General features: G+C 45.3%; 2 protein-coding genes across 6 annotated transcripts in view; one reads left to right on the forward strand and one right to left on the reverse strand.

Annotated features, from left to right (window-relative positions):
- Positions 1–265: 265 nt before the first annotated feature.
- Positions 266–17,179, forward strand: LOC127576366 (zinc finger protein 79-like). Of its 4 annotated transcripts, XR_007957232.1 has the most exons (3): positions 587–771; positions 1,214–3,549; positions 16,290–17,179. XR_007957232.1 is itself a non-coding variant. In XM_052026883.1 (2 exons), the coding sequence occupies exon 2, from the start codon at positions 1,534–1,536 to the stop codon at positions 2,458–2,460; it is 927 nt and encodes a 308-aa protein (XP_051882843.1). In that variant the 5' UTR covers positions 266–400; positions 1,214–1,533; the 3' UTR covers positions 2,461–6,835. The 4 variants fall into 4 exon arrangements, 3 of the variants coding, with proteins under 3 accessions (XP_051882843.1, XP_051882842.1, XP_051882841.1); XM_052026883.1 differs by lacking the exons at positions 587–771; positions 16,290–17,179 and adding an exon at positions 266–400 and having other exon boundaries at positions 1,214–6,835; XM_052026882.1 differs by lacking the exon at positions 16,290–17,179 and having other exon boundaries at positions 586–754; positions 1,214–6,828.
- Positions 8,951–23,070, reverse strand: part of LOC127576365 (zinc finger protein 239-like) — a 49,351-nt gene continuing 35,231 nt past the window's right edge. For both annotated transcript variants that reach the window (XR_007957230.1, XR_007957231.1), the window contains exon 3: positions 8,951–10,838. The gene's annotated coding sequence lies outside the window, so the exon portion shown is untranslated. The remainder of the gene's footprint in view (positions 10,839–23,070) is intronic.

Genomic DNA, 23,070 nt, shown 5'->3' on the forward strand with positions numbered 1-23,070 from the left:
GACGGCGAAATAATTAGAAATTGTTAATCACGCTGACTTCTAGTGCTGGGCTGGGCATTCGGGTTTCCGTAACAGTGATCGATTAGTTTAATCTGTTGCTTCTCCAGTCACGATGAAGTTTGCAGCAGACCCTAGAATTCTGACCAGCTGTAATAGTTTTGGGGGGGCGTGTTTCAATGGCGGTAGATCTTCCCAGAATTCGCTGCGCCACAGGTGGGCCCGTTCTGAGTGCAGGAGTCAAAGGCGCAGGCGCGGGTAATGCTGTGAGCATGCGCGTTGGGGCTGTAGGGGCGGACTGAGGTTGAACGGGTCGGTTGTTAGCTGGGGGGAGAGATGGTCGACGCTGGGGACGAATCGAAGCGCCGTGTGGACCGTCAACTTTTATAAACGTTTGAAGCAGGTATAAGGCTCGAATTAAGGATCCACGGCCCCACCGGTTACAAAGCGGTGCAGGGTCCCTTCGGTCATTACCCGGGGAGTGCGTAACCGGGCGCCATCTTTGTGCAGGAATTTACAGGGCGCATGCGCAGCCTGACTCGTTCCGGCCTCGGCTGCCGGGACTCCCGGGTTTTCCTGAAACCTGATTGGCTGATTGACCGCATTGACACCCCGCCCACGGCGGGTGGGGAGTTGAGCCCAAGCCAAGTTCCACCCTTCATCTGGAGTGCGGCTCCGTGTGGAGGATAGTTCTGGTTAGCGGGCAAAGAAGCCGGCGGGAGTCTTTGTAGAGACTAAACTCAGCTACACGAAGAAGGTACCAGGAAGTGCAAGGTCAGAAAGTGAAGGTGGATTTGTTTATACAACGTAGGGGAGCGCCCTAATAGAAGCCTTCAAAATTGAAAGCAAAGATTTAAATCGTGCGGACACAGTGGCAAAGAGCAGAACCACACGCCATCATTATTAGTGGCCAATGTATCTATTGAGGAATTATGAAGAAACTTACTTACTTGGAGAGCAGTGATACTGTGTCATTCAAGATCACTGAAGTGAATTGTGTTAGGAAGATGGTTATGCTGACAGTTAAAGGAAGAAGGATGGGAGGAGTTTTGAGGGGTGGAAAAGATGGTATGAACTGCTGAGATTGAATTTCCTACATCTTTTTTGTTGGTGGATTGGGTTTAGATTTGAGGAACCAAACTGTTCTATGGTGCCTAGAATTATCTGATCTACATTTGTATTACCGACTTACAATGATGTTTCTAAACTCTTGCAGGACAGTAGAAGCAGAGAATTTGCAGTCAGGAATTTCAAACTAAACATCACATCAAAGTTTGACACAGTCATTTGATTCTTCACAATCTGAATATCGTCGGCTGTGGGAAAACATTACAGAGATTAGTCTAGCTGGAAAAACATCGAGAGAGAGAGAGAAGCATACCTCCTGAGAGTGTTCCAAAGCACTGACCTGTGGAAAAAGGCTTGAACTGGTTGGGTAAGACTATTCATATTTGAGACAAACCATTGACGCGTTCAAAGTGTGGTCAAGGCTTCAACAGATTATGCAGTCTGGAGCGATGCAAGAGTACTTGCACCATGGAGAAACCATGTAAATGTGGGGACTGTGGGAAGGGATTCAGTTACCCATCCCAGCTGGAAACACATCGTCGCAGTCACACTGGGGAGAGGCCATTCACTTGCTCTGAATGTGGGAAGGGCTTTGCTCTGTCGTCCAGCCTCCAGTTGCACCAGCGGGTTCACAGTGACAAGAGACCCTTTAAATGCTCTGACTGTGGGAATTCTTTTAAAATATCTGCAGACCTAATTAAACACCAGCTTGTTCACACTGATGAGAGACCGTTTAGCTGCTCCCACTGTGAAAAGAGATTTAGGCAGTCATCACACCTCATCCAACACCGACGGGTTCACACTGGGGAGAGGCCGTTTACCTGTTCTGTGTGTGGGAAGGGATTCACGCATGCATCCAATCTTCGGACGCACCAGCGCGTCCACACAGGGGAGAGGATATTCACCTGCACTGTGTGTGGGAAAGGATTCACTCAGTCCTCCAATCTCAGGACACACCAGCGGGTTCACACTGGGGAGAGGCCGTTCACCTGCACCGTGTGTGAGAAGGGTTTCACAAATTCATCCCACCTTCTGACACACCAACTGGTTCACTTTGAAAAGAGGGCTTTTAAATGCTCTGACTGTGAAAAGAGCTTTAAAAGCACAAAGGACTTGCTGATACACCAGCGTGTTCACACTGGGGAGAGGCCATTCACCTGCTCCATCTGTGGGAAAGGATTCACTCTGTCATCTAATCTTCAGACACACCAACGGGCTCACAGTGGAGAGAGGCCTTTCAGCTGCTCTGTGTGTGGGAAGGGATTTAATCGGTCATCCAATTTACTGAGGCACCAGAGAGTTCACACCAGAGAGAGGCCGTTCACTTGCTCTGTGTGTGAGAAGGGATTTACTAGATCCTCCCACCTGTTGAGACACCAGCGAGTTCACAAGTGACTGTACGGGTTGGATCCTCCTGTATTCGTTGCTGTTCATCACGAGCAGGACTGCACCCTTCTCGCCCTGAGAGCCTGAATTTGTTCCTGCTGCTTGTTACACCCCTTGTAACTGAGCTGAAGTTTAATTCTGGATCTTCTGAAGTTTGGAAGGATGCACATCATATGTCTGCTTCTACCTTTCAAAAACAAGAGGTTAAATTATGTCCTGTTACTACTAGTTTGATTTTTATCCTCGTGCACTCAAGATTATTTCGGCTGCCGTGCCTGTGGTTCTACTTGTGAACAAGTTCCTGCTCGTCATCCTCTCTATGCATGGGATCAGGGAAGGGATTGACTACACACTCTGGATCCCTATACTCGAAACTGTCTGCAGGTTGCTGTCAGCTCCTGGACTGAGCATCTCTGTTGCCAGCACCATGGGAATAGAGCACCACTCCTGCAAACTTTACAAGAATTTAAATGTCATCCATTCAGTAAATGTATTTAACAAAAGATGAACAAGGAAACAAATAATCTAACTCTAGAAACACAGGACATATCCTTATCTAATTCCTAAATGGTTGAGATAAATGTTTTCAAAACTTGTTTGGAATTTAAATCCACTTGACAAATGTATCTGACTTAAGTCTGTCGACTCTTTGGATGCTGCTGTGCACTTCTGCATTGTGATGGGAAATGAACATGTCCCAGCATAACCTTGGCAGCTGTGAAAAGCTTGTGTACTTTAGAGTCTTGCCTCCTTCCTTCCGTCTACTGCAACTGTATTTGAAAGTGAACGTGTAAACAGATTGTATGTGGAGATATGAAGCAGGAAAACTGTTTGAGTGTGATGTGGTGCCCCAGCCTTCTGGTCAGAGTCAGAAAGCGCTCAGGTATCCAGATTACTGATGGAGCAAACAGATTTTAAAAATAAAAATAGCACCAGTGTAGCCACAGTTTGTTTGGATGGGAGGAGTTAAGAGCATTAAGTTCAGAGCAGGAATGTGCCACAGAGCACCTTAAGCCTTCTCCCACCATTCAGTGAGGCAGAAGCTGATCCAGTGCCTTGAGTCCACTGTCCAGTTGTGTCCTGTTTCTCCATGATCAGGTATGTGTACTCCATATTTCTTTTGTAGAACAGTTGCTAAAGACAGTAAAAGACAAGCTTGTAACAATGTTTTAAAAGACATTTGGATGGGTACATGGAAGAGAAAGGTTTAGAAGGGTATGGACTGAATGCAGGTAAATGTGACAAGCTCAGGCACCTAGGTTGGCATGGAAGAGTTGGGACGAAGGGCCTGTTTCCGTGCTGCATTACTCTATGGCTCTAACAGACTAATTGTACCATCGTTTGCTGCATCGCTGCATCTCTGCCTCACACTTCCATACCTGTGTCTTTTCCACACGGAGACAGAGCCAGACTCCTCCCCTGGGATATACCCCAAATCGGGAAAGGTTGGGTGAATCCAACCTTGCGCACATTCTGGCTGATCACAGGCCACCGTGCTCCCATTATCTTAGCTGTGGCTTTTCTGTTTCTGCTTGGGTAGCTGATCATGGCACTGCAAGTGTTTGAACCTGAGATGAAACCAGTGCTCTTCATCCCATATGCAGAGAAATTAAACTGAAGGAAGTGGACAACCAAACTTAATTTTAAGATCCAATATGGTAATGTGGAATACTTAAAATAATAAAATTGATCCTGGGAGGAAGTTGAGAACATGAGGTTTGAAGCCTATTTCAAGAAATTACAAAAGATCTTGGGTATCCACAGGGATGATATTGTACAAAGCTTTAAGTCAAGTCTCCCCTTTGGCTATTATAATTAGTTTTGCAATAACAACAGCTTGCATTCCTATAGCAACCTTTAACCTAGGAAAACTTGATTGAATCGTGCATTTTTGACACTAGGAGAAACAGGTGGAGAAGTTTTAGGAGGGGATACCACTGCATGCGTCCTTGAAAGTGGAAGGCATGGCCACCAATGGTGGAGCAATTAAAACCTGGGGATATTTGGGTGGTCAGAATGGAGCAGTGCAGAGATCTGAAAGGGTTATAGGGCTGGTGGGGATAGGAAGGGGTAAAACTGTGGAGGTCTTAAAATGTGAATGGGAATTTTGAATCCAAGGTTGTGTTTCACCAGAAGACGCTGTAACTCCACAGGCACATGATGATTTGATGAGTTCAGACGCGGTGGGCAGACCTTTACTGACCTCAGAGTGCCGGGAGTTTGGCCAGAAGTGCTTTCTGGTAGTCGAGGCCAATGATAACAAAGGCATGGATGGGGTGGGGGGGCTTCAGCAGTGGATGAGCTGAGGCAGGGATGGAATCAGATGACTAAATGGTAGAAATCAGTGGTCTTACAGATGGCCTGGAAATGTTCCAGACATCATTTCAGAGTCACGTATTCACTGCGTCTGATTCGCGTTCATTCAGTTGCCAGGGAGAGGATGGAGGATTTATTAGCCATCACAATATAGAGAAAGGCAATTGTAACATATTCGTAAAGAGAGCTCCATATTATAATATGTTTAGACCAGTCAAGGAGATTGTGGCTGATCTCTGACCTGACTCCACATCCATTAATATCTTCAGTTATCAAAAGTCTATTATACATTGATTTAAAAATTAATAATTGACCTGCCTTTTGCTGTTTGTATTAGTGTTTCCTAACTTCATACTGGAGAGCCTGGATCTGACTATATTGTGCCCTCTAGTTCCAGATTCCTCAACCTATGCATATAGTCTTTTCTCTATTTACCTAATAATTTCAAAGTCATATCCTGAAAGTAAATTGTTTATTTACCCAGATGTAACTACAAGTCTAATGTTGACTCTGCTGTGGTCTCTTAGAATGCTGGCAGAATGTTGCTTTTATGTTACTTGCCCTATTTTGCGTTTTCATTTTTGAATATAAAATCGCCTTCCCCACCAGTGATTGTAAAGGAGTATCTGAAGCTCTGAAACAAAGGTAAGATGAGGAGCATTATCCCATGGGCCCGAATACAACAGAGTGAACAATAGCTGGAGGTGCAAAACATAAAATAGGAAATGCTGGAAATTCTCAGTAGGTTGGGCAGGATCTGTGGAGAGAAGCCATGTGACCTGTCATCACAACCGTAGATATCATGTAGATATATATCCACTGATATATGGGGTGAATTCCTAGCAAGTGAACAGCTTGTTCCTGGATGTATATCAGTGAGAATTATCCTGGTCCATTTGTTTTATCTAGAATTTGGCTGTTTTTATTTTGTTGCCCATGTTTAGACCAAGACCGTAATGAGGCTTGAAGTTGGTTCCAGCAGGTTTCAGATTGGGCAGATTCTCAGTGAGTAAGTGCTGTTTGGTAGCCACCCCTTCTCCCTCCCCCAATCCATAACTGCTGGGCTAATGATTGTCCTGATTGGGTTTGATATACTATTTTTTTGTGAACAGGATACACTTGGACAATTTTCCACATCACCAGCTGCACTGGAACAGTTTGGCTAGAGATGGGGCTGGCTCTGGAGCACAAATTGGGATATTATCAAGGCCCCTGGTCAGTTTTGTCCAGTAGCATCTCAACATCACGTGACGTGAATTGAATTGCTAAGACCCGTAATGCTTACAGTGGAGATCACACAAGAAGCTAAGGTACATCTACCAGACACATTGGCCAGTTGCAAACACTTCAGCCTTGTCTGTCTTTTGCACCCGTCTTCCCCTCGTAACTCTTTCACCTTCGCCGCGTGCACAGAGCAGCATGCCTGGAAACCTTGTTAGAAATTTAAATTGGTTTTCCAAATACTGTATGTTTAGCAGTAACCTCGAGGCAGTGAGACCCTGTTTGGGTGCCAGTGTGCTCACTACCTGCTCTTTTCTGTCTCTAATGGACAATGAACATTTATCCCAATGTGACATCTGGGAGTATGACATGGGAGTGCATTTTAAAGGCCCTCACTCTCTGCCATTCCCTGCTTTTATAGTCAAATTGACAAACGAATGAATAACTAGCCTTGTACTTTTAGTATCTAACTCTGAGTTAAAAAACATCGTTCTGAGATCACCAAATCCATTTTTAAATATTTTTTTTGTATCCTGACTATGATGAAAGCAGATGTGTAAACCAGATGACTTTCAGCTGAGATGTGAAATAAGGAAGGGGTTTGTGTGGGCTTCTTATAGAGCCTTGTGGCCACAGTCCCAACTATGCATGGGTAGAGTTGTGGCTATGGTCTGAGTGGGGTAAAATAGCACATATGGTCAACAAGTTAAATATTGCCAGTGTAGATGCAGCTTGTTAGAATGGAACTGGGGAGAAGTATAAGATTGCTCCAAATCCGCTGTATTCTCTGGGTTGGATAACTATATTGTGTATTTTTATTGTAAAATGAATAAAATCAGTAAAAACGCAGCCTGTGATATGAATTCGATTATCCGATACCTGAAGACTTGATGTTTAGATTCAACTAAGTGAAAGGAGCTGGCCAATGCTCCAGCTCATTTTTCCAATTTTCCCATTGTTTTGCAAAAGTCTGTTTTCCGTCAGAGGAACTGTGGGGGGGGGGGGGGGGGGGGGGTCGAGGGAAGAAGTCGAAGGGTAGGAATGAAAGAGGGTTTGGTGTGAGGGAGAGCTGGGGTGCAGGGCTGGAGAGCTGGGAAAAGAGGATGGGAGGTTCACTGCCCATTGGCTGCCTTCTGTCAAATTATAATTGAGTTTATTTTCATGCTAAAATGCTTTGAATCCTCTGTTTAACTGAAGTCAGTCCAAAGGCTGTAGTATGTTGGAGACACTGAGCTGTTTCCAGGTAGTAAATGTGGATGCAGAGTGTCAACAGACGACTTTTGTTTTGAGAGATCATCCTGTGCCGATTAACATTCATTATATTTTGTGGGAGCATCCTGGACCACATGGGAAATGGGTAATGTGACTATCGTGACTGAAGAATATTGCTATTAATCCATTGCTTCTGACGGGAAAATGTGTTTTGCTGTCTCTTGGCCTTCCCAGTTTGTCACATATTGCATCTCAGTTCAGACTCTAAACCAATATCTCACTGCAAGTACGGAAGCAAGCCCTTTGGCCCACTGGGTTCCATGCTGACCATCGAGCACCCATCTACACTTACCCCATTTTATTCCCCCCCCGTATTCAAATCAATTCTCCCCCCCCACCACCCCCCCCCCCCCATCTGCACTCTAGGGGCAATTACAGTGGGTAGTTAACCTACTATCTTTGCGATGTGGAAGGAAACCAGGCTGCCCGGAGGGAACCCACTCAGTCACTGAAATAATATGCAAACCCCACACAGGTGGCAGCAGAGGTCAGGAGTGAACCCAGGTCTCCAGAGCTCTGAGGCAGCAATTCTATTAGCTGTGCCACTCTACCTGGTAACAGCGAAGTACTGTTGAAACGTGCCTGTGGCAGAAGTTAAACACAAGGCTGCTTTCTTCTAGTTCTGAAATACCTCAATTGTGTAACTGTTGCTAATGAAGATTCCTCTCCACTTGTGCTCACTGGCTCTCCATTCACAGCCTGAGCTTCTGATCATTTCTCCACCTCCACCTGCCAGTTTTTCCCACTGGCTTTGAACACTTATCTCACAATCTCTGGTGCATGAGCAGGTGAGGTGATGGGGTGAATTCCTAGCAAGTGAACAGCTTGTCCCTGCTTCAGTGCAGTGGAGTTTCACTTGATCATTTCTGCTGTTAAAGCTCAGAATTCATTTAAAATGTCAGGGAACAAAAAGTTAATGTGGTTAGATGGTATTTCATGGAGCAGGTAGGTGGTTTCTCTCGACTCCAGACTACATAGGCTGGGGCTGTTTTCCGTGGAGTGAAGGAGGCTGAGCATTGACTGTAGAGGTATATAAAATGAGGGACATTGATAAGGTGGATAGTCACAGACTTTTTCTCCCCAGGGTAAAACTAGAGGGAAAAGGGGGCTTGAGGGGCAAGCTTTTCACACAGAGGGTAGTGGGTATGTGGAACGAGCTGCCAGAGGAGGTGTAGAGGCGGTACAATTACAACGTTTAAAAAGAAATTTAGACAAATACATGGATGGGAAAGATTCAGGGATACGCAGGCAAATGGGACTAGCTCAGGTATGAACCTTGGTTGGCACAGATGTGTTGGGTTGAAGGGCCTGTTTCCTTGCTGTATAACCTGTAACTATGTCTAATGTGAACTTTTCCAAAAATGAATTGACTAGAAATGTAATTAATAGTCCAATGGAACTGTGACCTGTGCTCAGGAAAGATTACTAAGGTTAATGTATTTAGTGATCCTATTTCCGAAGTCAACAATCTCGTACAGCTCCTGAGCAGCCTTATCAAGTGCCTCGTCATCTTCACTGACCCCTTTGTGAATACAGATCCTTTCCCCTTCCAGCATGGTTACATAATTAGTAGAAGCAGCAGTTGGCCATTTGGACCCTTGTGACTGCTCTGTCATTCAATAACATCTTTGATCTCTGTCACTAACCCCATATCCTTGATTACCTCAATGTTTAATAATCTATCGATCTTTGTTTTGAACACGTTCAGTGACTAACCTTCCACATCTTCTCAGGTTGAGAATTCACCCTCTGACTGAAGAGATTATTTTATCTCAGTTTGGAAAGGCTGACGCCCTTAATTCTGAGAATGTGATACTTGGTCTGAGACACACCAACCTGAAGGAAGCATCATCCCTGCAACTACCCTGTCAAGTCTGTGTGAATTTTGCATGTTCTCCTAAACTGTCCCCCAACCACATCCCAGGATTCAATACAGTGAACCTTCGTGGTACTCCTATTGCAAACCATGTCCTTCCTCAGGTAGGGAGACCAATCTGTACATCGTACTCAAGATCCAGTCTCAGTAGAACCCCATACAATTGCAGTAAAATGTCTTTATACTCTTGTACTCAAATCCTCTTGCAATAAAGGCCAAGATACCATTTGCCTTCAAAGCTTTAGGTTCAGCAAGCAATAATTCAGTGATTTGTGAACAATGACACCCAGGTCCCAATGAATTTCAACACATTTCAATCTCTCACCATTTAAAAAAACCTCCATGTTTTTCATTTTATCCACCAAAGTAAATTGTCACATTTTTCTGAATTATATTCCATCTTCTATGTCATAACAGAACAGTACAGCACAGAACAGGTCCTTCGGCCCACAATGTTGTGCCGACATAGCTAATCGCTCATCCATTCACTTACCTTGTCCATATCCCCTTCAAATCCCTCGCATCCTCCTCACAACCTAGTACCACCCAGCCTAGTGTTATCAGACAGATTTTCTGCATCTTTGTTAGCTACAGGTGAGCTACCAGAAGCCTGGAGGAGAGCTAATGTTCCTTTATTTAAGAAGGGCAGCAGGAATAAGCCAGGTAACTACAAACAAGTGAGCCTAACATGAGTGGTAGAGAAATTAGTGGAGAAAATTCTAAGGGATCAGAAAAGAATCAGATTTATTATCACTGACATATGACGTGAAATTTGTTGTTGGGATGGTATTTATGTTTGGAAAGGCAGAGGCTGATCAGAGACGGCATGAGTTGATAGAGGTGATTGAAAGGCTCAATGTGAGGTCAGGTTGCATGAATTAATTCCTCAAGATGGATGCCAGAGGGATGTTCTGATCCAGGAACTGAAAATGCTAAAGAAGTTCAAGAGTGTAATTGTCAAAATCCATTCCCACGCTGGGAAATGTTATGAGTGACTGTCTTCAACTGCTGGCGCTTATCAATCACAGTCTGCATCCCCATAATTATCAGGAATTTTGGGGACTCCTGCACAAACTCCTGAAACTTGCTGACTTGCCATTGATTTTTTTTGGGCTGTACCACAAGGTTCCAAGTCCAGCAGCAGAAAGTAAACTTGCTCCAGGCCCCCAGCAGCTAAGCCAAGGAATCAGCCTGTTGGACCTGGACCAGGTTAGACTTGGGCAGGAACCGCAAGTCTCTAAATATGAATGAAGCACACTGCTATGGAAGAGGAGGGCCAGTAGAAGGTAGTTTAAGTTTTTTTAATGGGTTGAATTTGCTTTCATGTTTTAGATATATTTTAATCAAATGGGACTAGCTTAGGTGGGCACCTAGTTGACATAGATGAGTTGGGCCGAAGGGCCTGTTTCTGTGCTGCATTGCTATATGACTATATAATGTAATATTTTGTATTTTTAAAATTGTAGCTTTTCATACTTTAAGTGGGAAGTACGGGCAGACTCCGGGACTTTGGTAACTTGACAGCCGTTTTGTGTGTACTGGCCCGACTACTTGGTAACATTATGTTGGACGAGTTCCTGCCTCAGTGGCACTTAGTCAACATCATGTGGTTGCAAAACGAAGACTTTTTTTCCAGATGCCACTGGTGAAGATAGGCGTCTCGCTATTCTGGCCGATAACGATTTTCTTTGGTCCAGAAGACCTGAAAAAGAGGCACAACCTTAAAGAGAGAGTTCAATCAGAAAGCACTTATGTTGTCAAGGGCTTGTGAAAATCTGCTGTGGATGGTTGGAGAAGACCTTGTGATAGTTCCTAAATGGATTCCACTCAATTCAGAGCAAGCCCCCCCCCCCCCCCCCCCCCCCCCCCCCCCCCCCCCCCCACCCCTCCCCCCTCCTCCCTTCAGCTTGACTTTGGGATATCAAGACCAAAGACCCTTTGGTTAAAACTGTCAAATTTATTTGATGTACAGAAGTAGTAACTTTCAGACATAGGAGTTGTTAAAAATCTACAGAAACAGGCCCTACCTTTTAAAGTGATCATGAGTCAGTCCTGGATGCAACTAACAGCTGCAAAAATGATCATCTGTAATATCTACAGTCACACGTGAACTCGTTGATGTGTCAATAGATGGGATAACTGAGTGAATCCCTTCCCACACACAGAGCACATTAACAGTCTCTCCCCTATGTGAACTCGCCAGTGTGTCAGTAGATGAGATGACTGAGTGAATCGGCTTTCCCCACACGAAGCGGTAATGGGCTCTCCATTGTATGAAACTGTCTGGTGTGTCAGCAGGTTGGATGACTGTAAATCTCTTCACACACACAGAGCAGGTGAATGGCCCCTCCCCTGTGTGAACCCACTAGTGCATTAACAGGTTGGATGAACAGGTGAATCCCTTCCCACACACACAACAGGTGAATGGCCTCTTCTCGGTGTGAATTTGCTGGTGTATTTGCAGGTGGGTTGACTGAGTGAATCCCTTCCCACAGGAGCAGCAAGTGACTGGCCTCTCCCATGTGTGAATACGCTGGTGTCTCAGCAGATCCTTTGAACTTTTAAAGCTCTTCTCGCAATGAGAGCAATTAAATGTATCAGTGTGAAAAAAGTTGATGTTCATTGAGGCAGGATGAGCAAGTGAATCCCTTCCTGCACAAACAGCAAGTGAACAGCCTGTTGCCAGTGTGAAATTGCTGGTGGGCCGAAAGGTTAGATGACTGACTGAATCCCTTCCCACAGTTGGAGCAGGTAAATGGTCTCTCTGCAGTGTGAGTATGATGATGTTTTAGCAGTTCATTTGGGCTTCTCACAATCTGAACACTTAAATGGTCTCTTATCAGTGTGAACAAACTAGTGTTTCTGCAGGCTGGCTAACTGAGTGAATCCCTTCCTGCGTACAGAGAAGAATTCAAACATCAAAGGCTGCTGACATCCAGGTCTCAATAAATTGAGCAACTCATCCAGACTTTCATGTGAATTTTTGGTTGAGTTTCTCATCTGCAAATCCTCCCCTTTTACCCTATAAAAGGAGTTCATAAAAGCCAATCCAGTAAGTACAGGTTGAAGAATCAGATCAGACTATTCCAGGTGCTGATTCTGACTGGGTTCAGTTCCATAACTTTCTAGTTCTTCTGTAAAAGAGTGGCTGACAGAGAATTGATTTTCAGGAGGCACAAGAGACTGTAGATGCTGGAATCTGGAATGTGGAATCTGGAATGTACAATCTGGTGGAAGGACTCAACAGGCTGAGGAGTGTCTGTGGGAGGAAAGGAATTGTTGATGTCCTGATGCAGGGCTATGACCTGAAATGTTGACAGTTCCTTTCCTCCCACAGATGCTACTCGATCCATTGAGTTCCTCCAGCAGATTGATTTTCAGGAATAATGTAATGCTCCAGGAAATAGTGAAATGTGTCTTTGCAAGGATTAGTTGGGCCAGCAACAGAGAATGAATAGATTTGAGTGATTTGTATTTATATTAATAATTATTATTTCACATTTGTTAAATTGGGGAGTATGATTCTGAAGTTGTAATGTATATGGCTTACAATACCTTGGGCCTTTGAGGTACACTGTAAGGGAGGTTGACAGAAGCATCTTTGAATACACTTTGACAGAGAGACGTAATGAGCTATTGCGATAAGGAACCCACAGCTTGGGCAAGGACAAGGTTTGGCAGCTTCTGTAAGGAGGAAGGCAGTGCAGATCTTTGGGCCAATGAAAGGAAGGCACAGACAGTGATGAAATCTGCTGATGAACAGGAGGCCAGAACTGAAGAGTCACTGAGATCTCACAAGGTTGTCAGGCTGGCAAACAGATTGTGAGGAATAAGAAATGACCTGAAGATAAACATGAGAATTTTAAGGCAAGCAGCAGGAAGTCTGTGGTGCTTCATAGAACTGATATCAAATAAAAGTTGACACCAATGGACTTAAGAAGATATTAAGACTGATCACCAAATGCCAGGTTGAGATAGATTTTAGGATGGGGGAGAAATAGAGAATGAAGAGGTTTTCAGAGAATCGAGACTTTGGGACTCAACCACCAGTGATGGTGTGATTAAAATCATGACTGCATGATCAGGGTAGCACTGAGGTTTTGGATAGTCATTGTACTGGAGAAAGTTCAAGAGAGGGTCAAGCCCAAGTTAGGTTTGAAAACATAAATGAGAATTTTAAAATAGAGGGTTTGTGTCCAATCACTATTTTTCTTTCTGTTGGAACTCACTGGTACATCAACCATTATCCATCCTTTACAATCAATTCTTAGATATTTATCTCATACAAGTACTGGATTACTATGCTGACAAAGGGAGCTAATACCATTCATCTACTCTACATCTATGGTTCCCCATAGGTTACAGTAACATGTACAAAGAAGTGGTACTAAAAATCAGTTTCTTCCTCCAGTTCCCTCTTGGGCAGTGATCTGCAGATCTCAGTATACTAGGTGTTTTTTTTCCTTGATGTTCTTCTAATCCAATTAATAAATCTCTTGCCTATGTTCCCTAGTTAACCACTCTTTACTGAGGGAAGCATAATCACACTGCTCATCTTGTCTAAGTCTCTCATAACTTCATTAATCTTCATTACATTTCCTTTCAATGTCATGTTTTTCCAAGAAAATCATCCCTAGTCCAGCCAATAAATCTCTTCTTACATTCTTCAGGATTGGGAGAATCCTGGAAAATCTCCCGTGCCCTATCCCTGGTGCTATGAACGTCTTTCAATAAAGTGGTGACTATCTCATTAGCTCACTACCTTGGGTACTTGTCCTGCTAGGCTCCGTGGACCGCTATTCCAAGTGTCCTCTACACTTCTCAGAATCCTCCTGTTTTACATGTGTTCCCGTGTCTAATTTGCTTTCAACGATGCATAACCCTTTTTTTTACACTTGAGCAGTCCGTTGACATCTTTCTACAGGAAAATACTTTTTTTCTCTCTACTAATCAAATGCCCAGTGTCGGTATTATTCGCAAACTTCTTAATCGTTGTTCCGTTATTTAAGACCGCATCAGTACTGTATACTACTTAAGTGCAAGACATTCAAAAAAGAATCGGCCGACCAATATTGCACCATTTGAGGAGTTTCATGCCCAGTACCATTTCACCTGCACTTTATAGACGTCCCCTGGGGAAATTGATTTAGCGACGGTCCCTGAGTTCGAAGCTCGCGTCGCGCATGCGCTATCGGCGCCAACCGTCGCTGCGGGCGATTCGTCCGGAGCGAAACGGGAGAAAGCGGGTATTGGGACCGGGGAACAGTCATCGGTTCAAATTGGGGTCTGGGGGTAATGTTGGCAGTTTGATATTCGGATCTGGTGCCACATCCAGTGTTTGTGAAACCGATGTTTTGTTGGGAGTTTTTTCACCCATTCCCTGGCGGTCCCTTACCTCCCACGTCAGCATTTATCACCGTGGTTTGCGCATGCCCCGCTATCAAACTGCGATTTGATTGACGTTAGCTGTTGACCAATAGAAGGAATGGAGGAGGAAAAGGTCACCTGGTACTCCAACTAATCGGAGCGGGGCAGAGGCGGGACCTGGGCTGAGCCTGCAATGCTTGAAGCTCACCTTTCTGTTGCAGGTTTACACTGTTGAACTCCTGTGGGTGGGCCAAACATTGCAAAGTACATCCAATAAGGATCACCTGTGACCTCCTCCAGTTTTACAACCTCCAGATTCTTGCAGCCTGACACTGCTGTGTATCCTCGACTTCCTGAGCCCCACCACTTGCCACTGCCAATATTAAGTAACGTTTGTTTATGAGCCACTGCAATGGGAGAAGAGCGAAGCACATCTGGATCCAGTCTACATTTGACAGCTTCTCATTCTACACTTGCTCTGGATGTTAAGAGTCATAAAGTTGTACAGCACAAAAATGAGCCCTTGGTTGTTGTGAAAACAGATGTCTGGGAGTTTACACCACTTTGGGGGAGCTATGGACTTTAAGTCCAATGTCCCTCTGCTCATCAACATTCCATCAGGCCCTACCATTTACTGTACATTTCCTACCCTTATTTGACTTCCCAAAGTGCATCAACTTGCGCTTCTCAGAATTAAATTCCACCTGCCAATGCTCTGCCCAACTTTCCATCTGATCTAATTTCTGCTCTACCCTTAGACAACCTTCCTCGCCATTCACACCACCACCAATTTTCATGTCATCTGAAAACTTACCAATCATACCTCCTACGTTCATGTCCGTCATTATCATAGACCTGTGGTACACCACTGATCAAAGGTTTCCAGTGAGAGAAGCATCCTTCCACCACTGGAGTGTCCCGGCAGACCTATTGTCTCTGCATGCTATTGCCCCACGGAGCTCGTATCCTCGTACCTGTACACTAACATGTCCCCCCTCATCCAATCCCTTCCCACCTACGTCCGTGACACATAAGATAACATTATTAGTCGCATGTACATCGAAACACACAGTGAAATACATCTCTTTGCGTAGGGTGTTCTTGGGGGCAGCTCGCAAGTGTTGCCACGCTTCCGGCGGCAACATAGCACGCCCACAGCTTCCTAACCTGTACGTCTTTGGAATGTGGGAGGAAACCAAGAGCACCCAGAGGAAACCCACGCAGATACGGGGAGAACGTATAAACTCCTTACAGACAGTGGCCGGATTTGAACCCGGGTCGCTGGCGCTGTAAAGCGTTACGCTAACCACTACACTACCATGCCTGTCCGAACTCACCGGCTCTTCCATAGCTTTTAAGTTCTTCATCACGCACAACCACATCTTCACCATGGATGTCTGGTCCCTATATACCTCCATTTCCCATCGTGACAGCCTCACCACCCTCCGCTTCTTTCTGACCACAGACAAAACCAGTCCCCTTCCACTAACACTCTCCTCCGCCTGGCTGAACTTGTCCTCACCCTAAACAACTTCACGTTCCATTCCTCTCACTTTCTACAGACCAAGGGCATAGCTATGGGCACTTGCATGGGCCCCAGCTATGCCTGCCTCTTCGTTGGCTACATTGAACAGTCTCTGTTCCAAGCCTACTCTGGCTCAACCCCTCTTTTGTCCACCTATCTCTTCTCTGCCTTTCCCCCCTATAAAAGGCTTCCCCTTTTCCTATCTTCAGTCCTGAAGAAGGGTCCTGACCCAAAACGTTGACCGCCTGTTTTTCTCCACAGATACTGCCTGGCCTGCTGAGTTCCTCCAGCAACACAGTGTTTTTCATCTGGAGTCGTTTGTTTCTTCTTCCACTACTGTCCTCTGCCTTCTATCATCAAACCAATTTTGGATCCAATTAGACAGCACACCTTGGATTCCATGTCCCTCAACCTTCTGGACCAGCCTACCACGCAGGACCTCACTAAAATGCCTCACTAAAGTCCATATGGACAACGTCTGCCACCTTTCCTTCATCAATCCTTTTAGTTACCTCCTCAAAAAACTCAAGTGGAACTCCTATTTATTGCATCTGGTGTTTGTGTTGCGGCCTCCTCTACATCGAGGCTGGAAGCAGATTGGGGGACCGCTTCAATGAGCACCTTTGCTCCGTCCACTGTGCCAGCCAGGATCTCCCGGTGGCCAGCCATTTTAATTCCAGTTCCCATTTCCACACCGACATGTCTGTCCTTGGCCTCCTCCACTGCCACGTCGAGGCTAAGTTCAAATTAGAGAAACAGCACCTCATATACCCCCTGGGCAGTCTGCAACCTGGCAGCAAGAACATTCAAATTCTCCAACTTCTGATAACTGCTCCCCCTCTGTCCCTTTTTCCTTTCCTCTTTTCTCTCTTCTCCTGATCCAACTGGCCCCCATCACCCCCTCCCTTTCCCCTCCCCCACTCTCTCCATTTGCCCATCACCCTCACACTCCTCCCACTGGTTCCCCTCCCAACCTCCCTCCCTTTATTCCACCATCTCCTGTCAGATTTCATCATCTTCAGCCCTTTGTCACTTCCACCTATAACCTCCCAGCTTCTGACATCATTCCCACTCTTCCCCCTCCCTCATCTGCCTATCACCCCTCCTCCCCTGGATCCATCTATCACCTGCTCCACCCCCTCCTTCCACCTTTTTATACTGGCTTTCTCCCGTCTATCTCTCTGTCCAGATGAAGGGTCTCACAGTTAGTGTTAACGCTATTACAGCGCCAGCGACCCGGGTTCAATTCTGGCCGCTGTGTATAAGAAGTTTGTACATTCTCCCTGTGTCTGTGTGGGTTTCCTCCCACATCCCAAAGACGTACAGGTTAGGAAGTTGTCGGTGTGCTATGTTGGCACTGGAAGCATGGTGACACTTGCGGGCTGCCCCCAGAAAACTCTACGCAAAGAGATGCATTTCACTGTGTGTTTCGATGTACATGTGACTAATAGTTATCAACCCGAAATGTCGACTGTCCATTTTACTCCACAGATGTTGCCTGACCTGCTGAGTTTGTCCAGCATTTTGTGTGTCGCTCCAGCATCTGCTGTCTCTTGTGTCTCCTGGTGGGACAGGACTTCCCCTGCAGAAAGCCATGCTGATGAACCCTGATCAACCCCTGCCTTTCCAAATGTACATGAATCCTATCCAATAATTTCCCTACCACTGATGTAAGGTTCACTGGCTAATCCCTGCTCCAGTTATGACCGCACTCCAGCTCCACGCACCTAACCTTTGGGCATAGTTATGAAGTGAGGCAGATCAGTCAAAGGGACCACTTGGGCCTGGCCACAGTGACCATCCACTGGACCAGGCTGTGTGATGTCAGGGGGGGATCATCCACCTTTGTCTGCCTGCTTCTCCTCCAAGATTATGTTCATGGTTAGGTGTCCTTGGAGAGAGATGGGTTGTGTTCACTTCAGGCCTTTGCAATCAGTGGGTGCCAGAGAAGCTGGAGTGCACCTTGGACACTCAGGACGTTAAGTATAGGGTAGGTGGGTGACCTTCCAAGTATAGGGCAGGTGATCTACCACCTACAGGGCAGGTGGTCCTCCAAGTACAGTGCAGGTGATATCTATGGAGGGAAATGGACAGTCCACATCTCAGGTCGAGAGCTTTTACCTGGACTCAGACCATCTGGTCTCGACCCCAAAATGTTGACTGTCCATTCTCCTCCATAGATGCTGCCTGACCCACTGAGTTCCTCCAGTGTTTTGGGCATGGTTCCGGATTCTCACTGCGTCACAGCTTGAAGTGAAATGTTGGGAGCAGTAGCAGCCTTTTTTTTACCTCACCAAAGCCTTTCCACCAATTAGGAGGCACTGAGGAACACCCTTCAGCTGCTCAGTGAAATTCGTCTCCATCACCTAGACCACACGTGCAAGCCCTGATATTTACCAATGGATCTACAACAGAAACACTTCAGAACCAATGGGAAGCTACACTCCGGGACCAAGGACACCCCAGACCTCAGCAGTCGAGCGATGATAATTGCGATTGAACACAGAACGGGTCTTACACTCAACACCAACAAGACTAAGGTTGTCCACTCACCTGCCCCTGCAGTGCTACACTGCTCTCTAACAATAAAGGTTCACAGCAAGACCCTGGAAAACGTAGACCACTTCCAATTTTTTGGGAGCCAGCTCTCAGTGAAGGTGGAGATTGAAATCCATCACAGCCTTCAATGCAGTGACACAGCCTTTGGTCGATGAAGGAAAAGGGTATTTGAAGATCAAGACCTCAAACCTGGCGCAAAACTCAGGGTCTGTCAGACAACAGTGACCTCTGCCTTCCTTTATACTTTTGAGACAAGGACTAGCTACAGCAGGTACCTCAGGATACTGGAAAAATACCACCGATGCTGCCTCCACAAAATCCTCCAAATTCACTGCTAGGTTTAGCATACCTATATCAGTGTCTCTTCCAGGCCAACATCCTCATCACTGACGCTCTAGTTACTTTCAGTTGGCTAAGTCGGGCGTGCCACATTGTTCACATGCCTGACAATATATTCCCAAAGCAGACACTGTATTCTGAGGACTGTGATGGGAAGAGATTGTCAGGCAGAGAAAAGAATTCATGGACTGCTCAAAGCGTCCCTGAGGAAATCAATTTCTCCTGCACTATTTTCTTACCAAAATTAACTCACTTTACTTCCTCACCTTCATTTTATTCTCAGTTCCGCAAGATTTCTATAAAGCTTTTTGTATTTTCCTTTGTGATCTCAGAACCAAAATATTTGTTTAATTGCTCCACAAGTTCCCTGTTTCCCACTTTGAATTCTCCATATCTGACTGTCAGAGACCTACATTTGGGGTTAAAACAGAAAGTGCTTTTGATACTCAACAAATATTCCCTTTTGTTTTGTACATATTTATAGAAGCTTTTATAGTCCACTTTTATGTTCCCTGTAAGTTTATTCTTGGCTTTCTTTGCTGAGGTATGAACTGTTCCCTGTCCTCAGGTTTGCTACTTTGTCTGGTGATTACCATATTTCACTCCCCTTTAGATTCAATACAATCCTCAACATTTTGTTTGTTTGCCATGATTGAGTTGCTTTTCCTTTTGGATTTTTATGCCAGCCTGGAATGTATAACTGTCATTCCTTCATTTGTTCCTTGCATGTTAGCCATTGCCTATCCAACCTCATGCCCTTTCATGAAGCTCCCCATTCTGTCATAGCAACTCCCTCCTCATACCCTCGTGGTTTCCTTTGTTTAGATTTAGGAGCCCAGCTTCTGATTGAACGAATACACTTTTCACTTTAATGAAGAATTATATCATGTCATATTTATTAATATTTTTGAAAAATCATTTGATGCAAAATGACTTCCCAAATTAATGTACTCCTGGGTCTTTCTGAAATATATCCCAGTGTATAAGTGCAATGTGTTGCATTTTGGGAAGTCAAGCCAGGGTAGAACCTTTGCAATGAACGGTAAGGCCCTGGGGATTGTTGTAAAACAGAAGAACCTTGGAGTACAAGTACACGGTTCACTGAAAGTAGTGAAGAAGGCATTTGGCACACCGGCCTTCATCAGTTAGGACATTGAATATATGAGTTGGAATGTTATGTTGCAGTCATACAAGACGTTGGTGAGCCGTACCTGGAATATTGTGTACAGTTTTGGTTACCCTGTTATAAGAAAGATGTCATTAATCTGGAAAGAGTGCAGTGAAGATTTATGAAAATGTTGCCAGGGCTCGAGGGCCTGTTATCGGGAGTGGTTGGGTAACGTAAGATCAGATTAGATATCTTTATTAGTTGCATGTACATCGAAACACACTGTGAAATGCATCTTTTGCGTAGAGTGTTCTGGGGGCAACGCGTAAGTGTCGCCACGCTTCTGCCGCCAACGTAGCATGCCCACAACTTCCTAACCCGTACGTCTTTGGAATGTGGGAGGAAACCGGAGCACCCGGAGGAAACCCACGCAGTCACGGGGAGAACGTACAAACTCCTTACAGACAGCAGCTGGAACTGAACCTGGGTCGCTGGCGCTGTAATAGCGTTACGCTAACCGCTACATTAGGACTTTATTGCTTGAAGCGTAGGAGATTGAGGGGCGACCTTATAGAGGCAACTAAAATCATGAGGGGCATAGACAGGGGAATACACACAGTCTTTTTCCTAAGGAAAGGGAATCAAAAACTAGAGTGCATAGGCTTAAGGTGAGAGGGGAAAGATTTAAAAGGGACCCGAGGGGCAACTTCTCCACACAGAGGGTGGTGTGTATGTGAAACAAGCTGCCAGAGGAAGTGGTTGAGGCAGGTACATTAACAACGTTTAAAAGACATGTGGACAGGTACATTGATAGGAAAGGTTTAGAGGGACATGGGCCAAATACGGGCAACTGGATCTAGCTTAGAAGGGCATCTTGGTCAGCAGTTCGGCTGAAGGACCTGTTTCTTTCCTGTATTGCCCTATGATTCTCTGGCTCTAAATGCAAAATCCCCACTAACTCCTGGGAATCTTTGGCTGATGACCACTCAAACCGGAGAAGGAGTATTTAGGATAGTCTTGAGTCCGTGCACCAGGAGTACACGGAAGTCCTGCGTAAATGGTGGGAGGAACACACCACCTCACAAACTGCCGACCCACACACCTGCCATGTCAAGCACTTCCCACACCCTCTGTGGAAGAGTCTGTAATTCCCACATTGGTCTCGCTGTACATGTGAGAATCATAAAACCCAATGGAAGCAAGTCGTCCTTGATCCTGAGGCAATGCCTAGGTAGTAGGGTCAGGAGCCACAAGGATTGCTTGCAGAGAAAATGAGGGGTCGCTGCGCTAAAGGAAGGTGAGGTGACATGTTAGGGAGCTGGGTAAAGAACAAATAAAAACCAATGCTGGACTCGACGCCTCTTCTCTGCCAGTTCCCCATAACCCTCAATTTCTTGGCCTTTCAAATACTGGACTAGAGGGCCTGAGTTATAGGGAGAGGTTGGCCACTCTGGATTTTTTATTCCTTGGAGCGTAGGAGAATGAGGGGTGACCTCACAGAAGTTTATAAAATCATGAGGGATATGGATAAGGTGGGCGGTCACAGTCTTTTCCCCATGGTTGGGGAGTCCATAACCAGAGGACACAGATGCAAGGTAAAGAGGGAAGAGATTTAAAAGAGACCCGAGAGGTAACTTCTTCACACAGGGGGTAGTGAGGACCTGGAACGAGCTGCCAGAGGAAGTAGTCGAGGCAGGTACAGTTGTAACATTTAAGGGGCATTTGGATAGGTACATGGAGGGGAGGGGCTTGGAGGGTTATGGGCCGAATGCAGGGAACTGGGACAAGCAGGGAGCATGCTGTGGTCGGCATGGACCAGTTGGGCTGAAGGGCCTGTTTGCAGGCTGTGTTACTCTATGACTCTCCTTACCTATCTCCACCTGAGATACATTTAATGATCTGACCTCCACCATCGTCTGGGGCAGAGAACTCCACAGATCCACTACCCTCAGAGAAGAAATTTCTACACACCTGTTTTAAATGACCGGACCATTATTTTGTAACCAGGCCCCCTTGTTTATGTCTTTACCACCAGCAGAAACATCTCAACACCTATTCCATCAAGCCCCCTTGTGATCTTATTCAATCATATCAGATCCTCTCTCATTCTTCTAAACATAAAGACCCAGGTAGTCTTGCCTCTCTCAATAGGACAACCTTCTCATTCCAGGAATTAGCCTAGGGTAGAAAATGAGAAAATGGTGGTCAACAAATGCTCTTTAGACTGGATGGATGTAAAGGGAAGTCTTCTATAGTCAGTGTTACTCTAAATATAAAGAGATCAACTGGTATCTTGACAGGCAGGATCAAGAAGGATGGTCTGTGAGTGTACTTCACAAATTAGCAGGTCAGTTGGGTCAGAGGACACCAAAGGCTAGAAAATGGGAAGTGATGGATTTTGGGAGGGCGAAAGGGAGAGGAAATTTTCAGTCAAAAGAGCATTTCAAACGCAATTTTGAAACTCAACAATTCATACAGAGCTTGACAGGGTAGGTGCAGTGTTGATCTTTCCTCTGCTGGGTTGTTTAGAATTAAATTGGTTTATTATTGTCACATGTCTTGAGGTACAGTGAAAAACTTTGTTTTGCATGCCATCTGTACAGATCAATACATTACAACAGTGCATTGAGGTAGTACAAGGGAAAACAATAACAGAATGCAGAATAAAGTGTTACAGTTACAGAGAAAATGCAGTGCAGACAGTAAGGTGCAAGGTCATAACGAGGTAGATTGTGAGGTCAAGAGTCCATCTTATTGTACTAGGGTTCAATAGTCTTATAACGTCAGGATAGAAGCTGTCCTTGAGACTGGTGGTACGTGCTTTCAGGCTTTTGTATCTTCTGCCCAATGGGAGAGCAGGGAGAATGTCTGGGGTGAGTGGGGTCTTTGATTATGTTGGCTGCTTTACCGAGGCAGCAAGAAGAGTCTATGTAAGAGTATATGAAAATAATAGTGACACACTGGCGTAGCTAAGTAGAGCTGCTGCCACACTGCAGCAGAGACCCAGGTTCAATCCTGACCTCGGGTGCTGTCTGT

Source organism: Pristis pectinata, chromosome 12 (assembly GCF_009764475.1).
Source record: "Pristis pectinata isolate sPriPec2 chromosome 12, sPriPec2.1.pri, whole genome shotgun sequence".
Taxonomy (NCBI): domain Eukaryota; kingdom Metazoa; phylum Chordata; class Chondrichthyes; order Rhinopristiformes; family Pristidae; genus Pristis; species Pristis pectinata.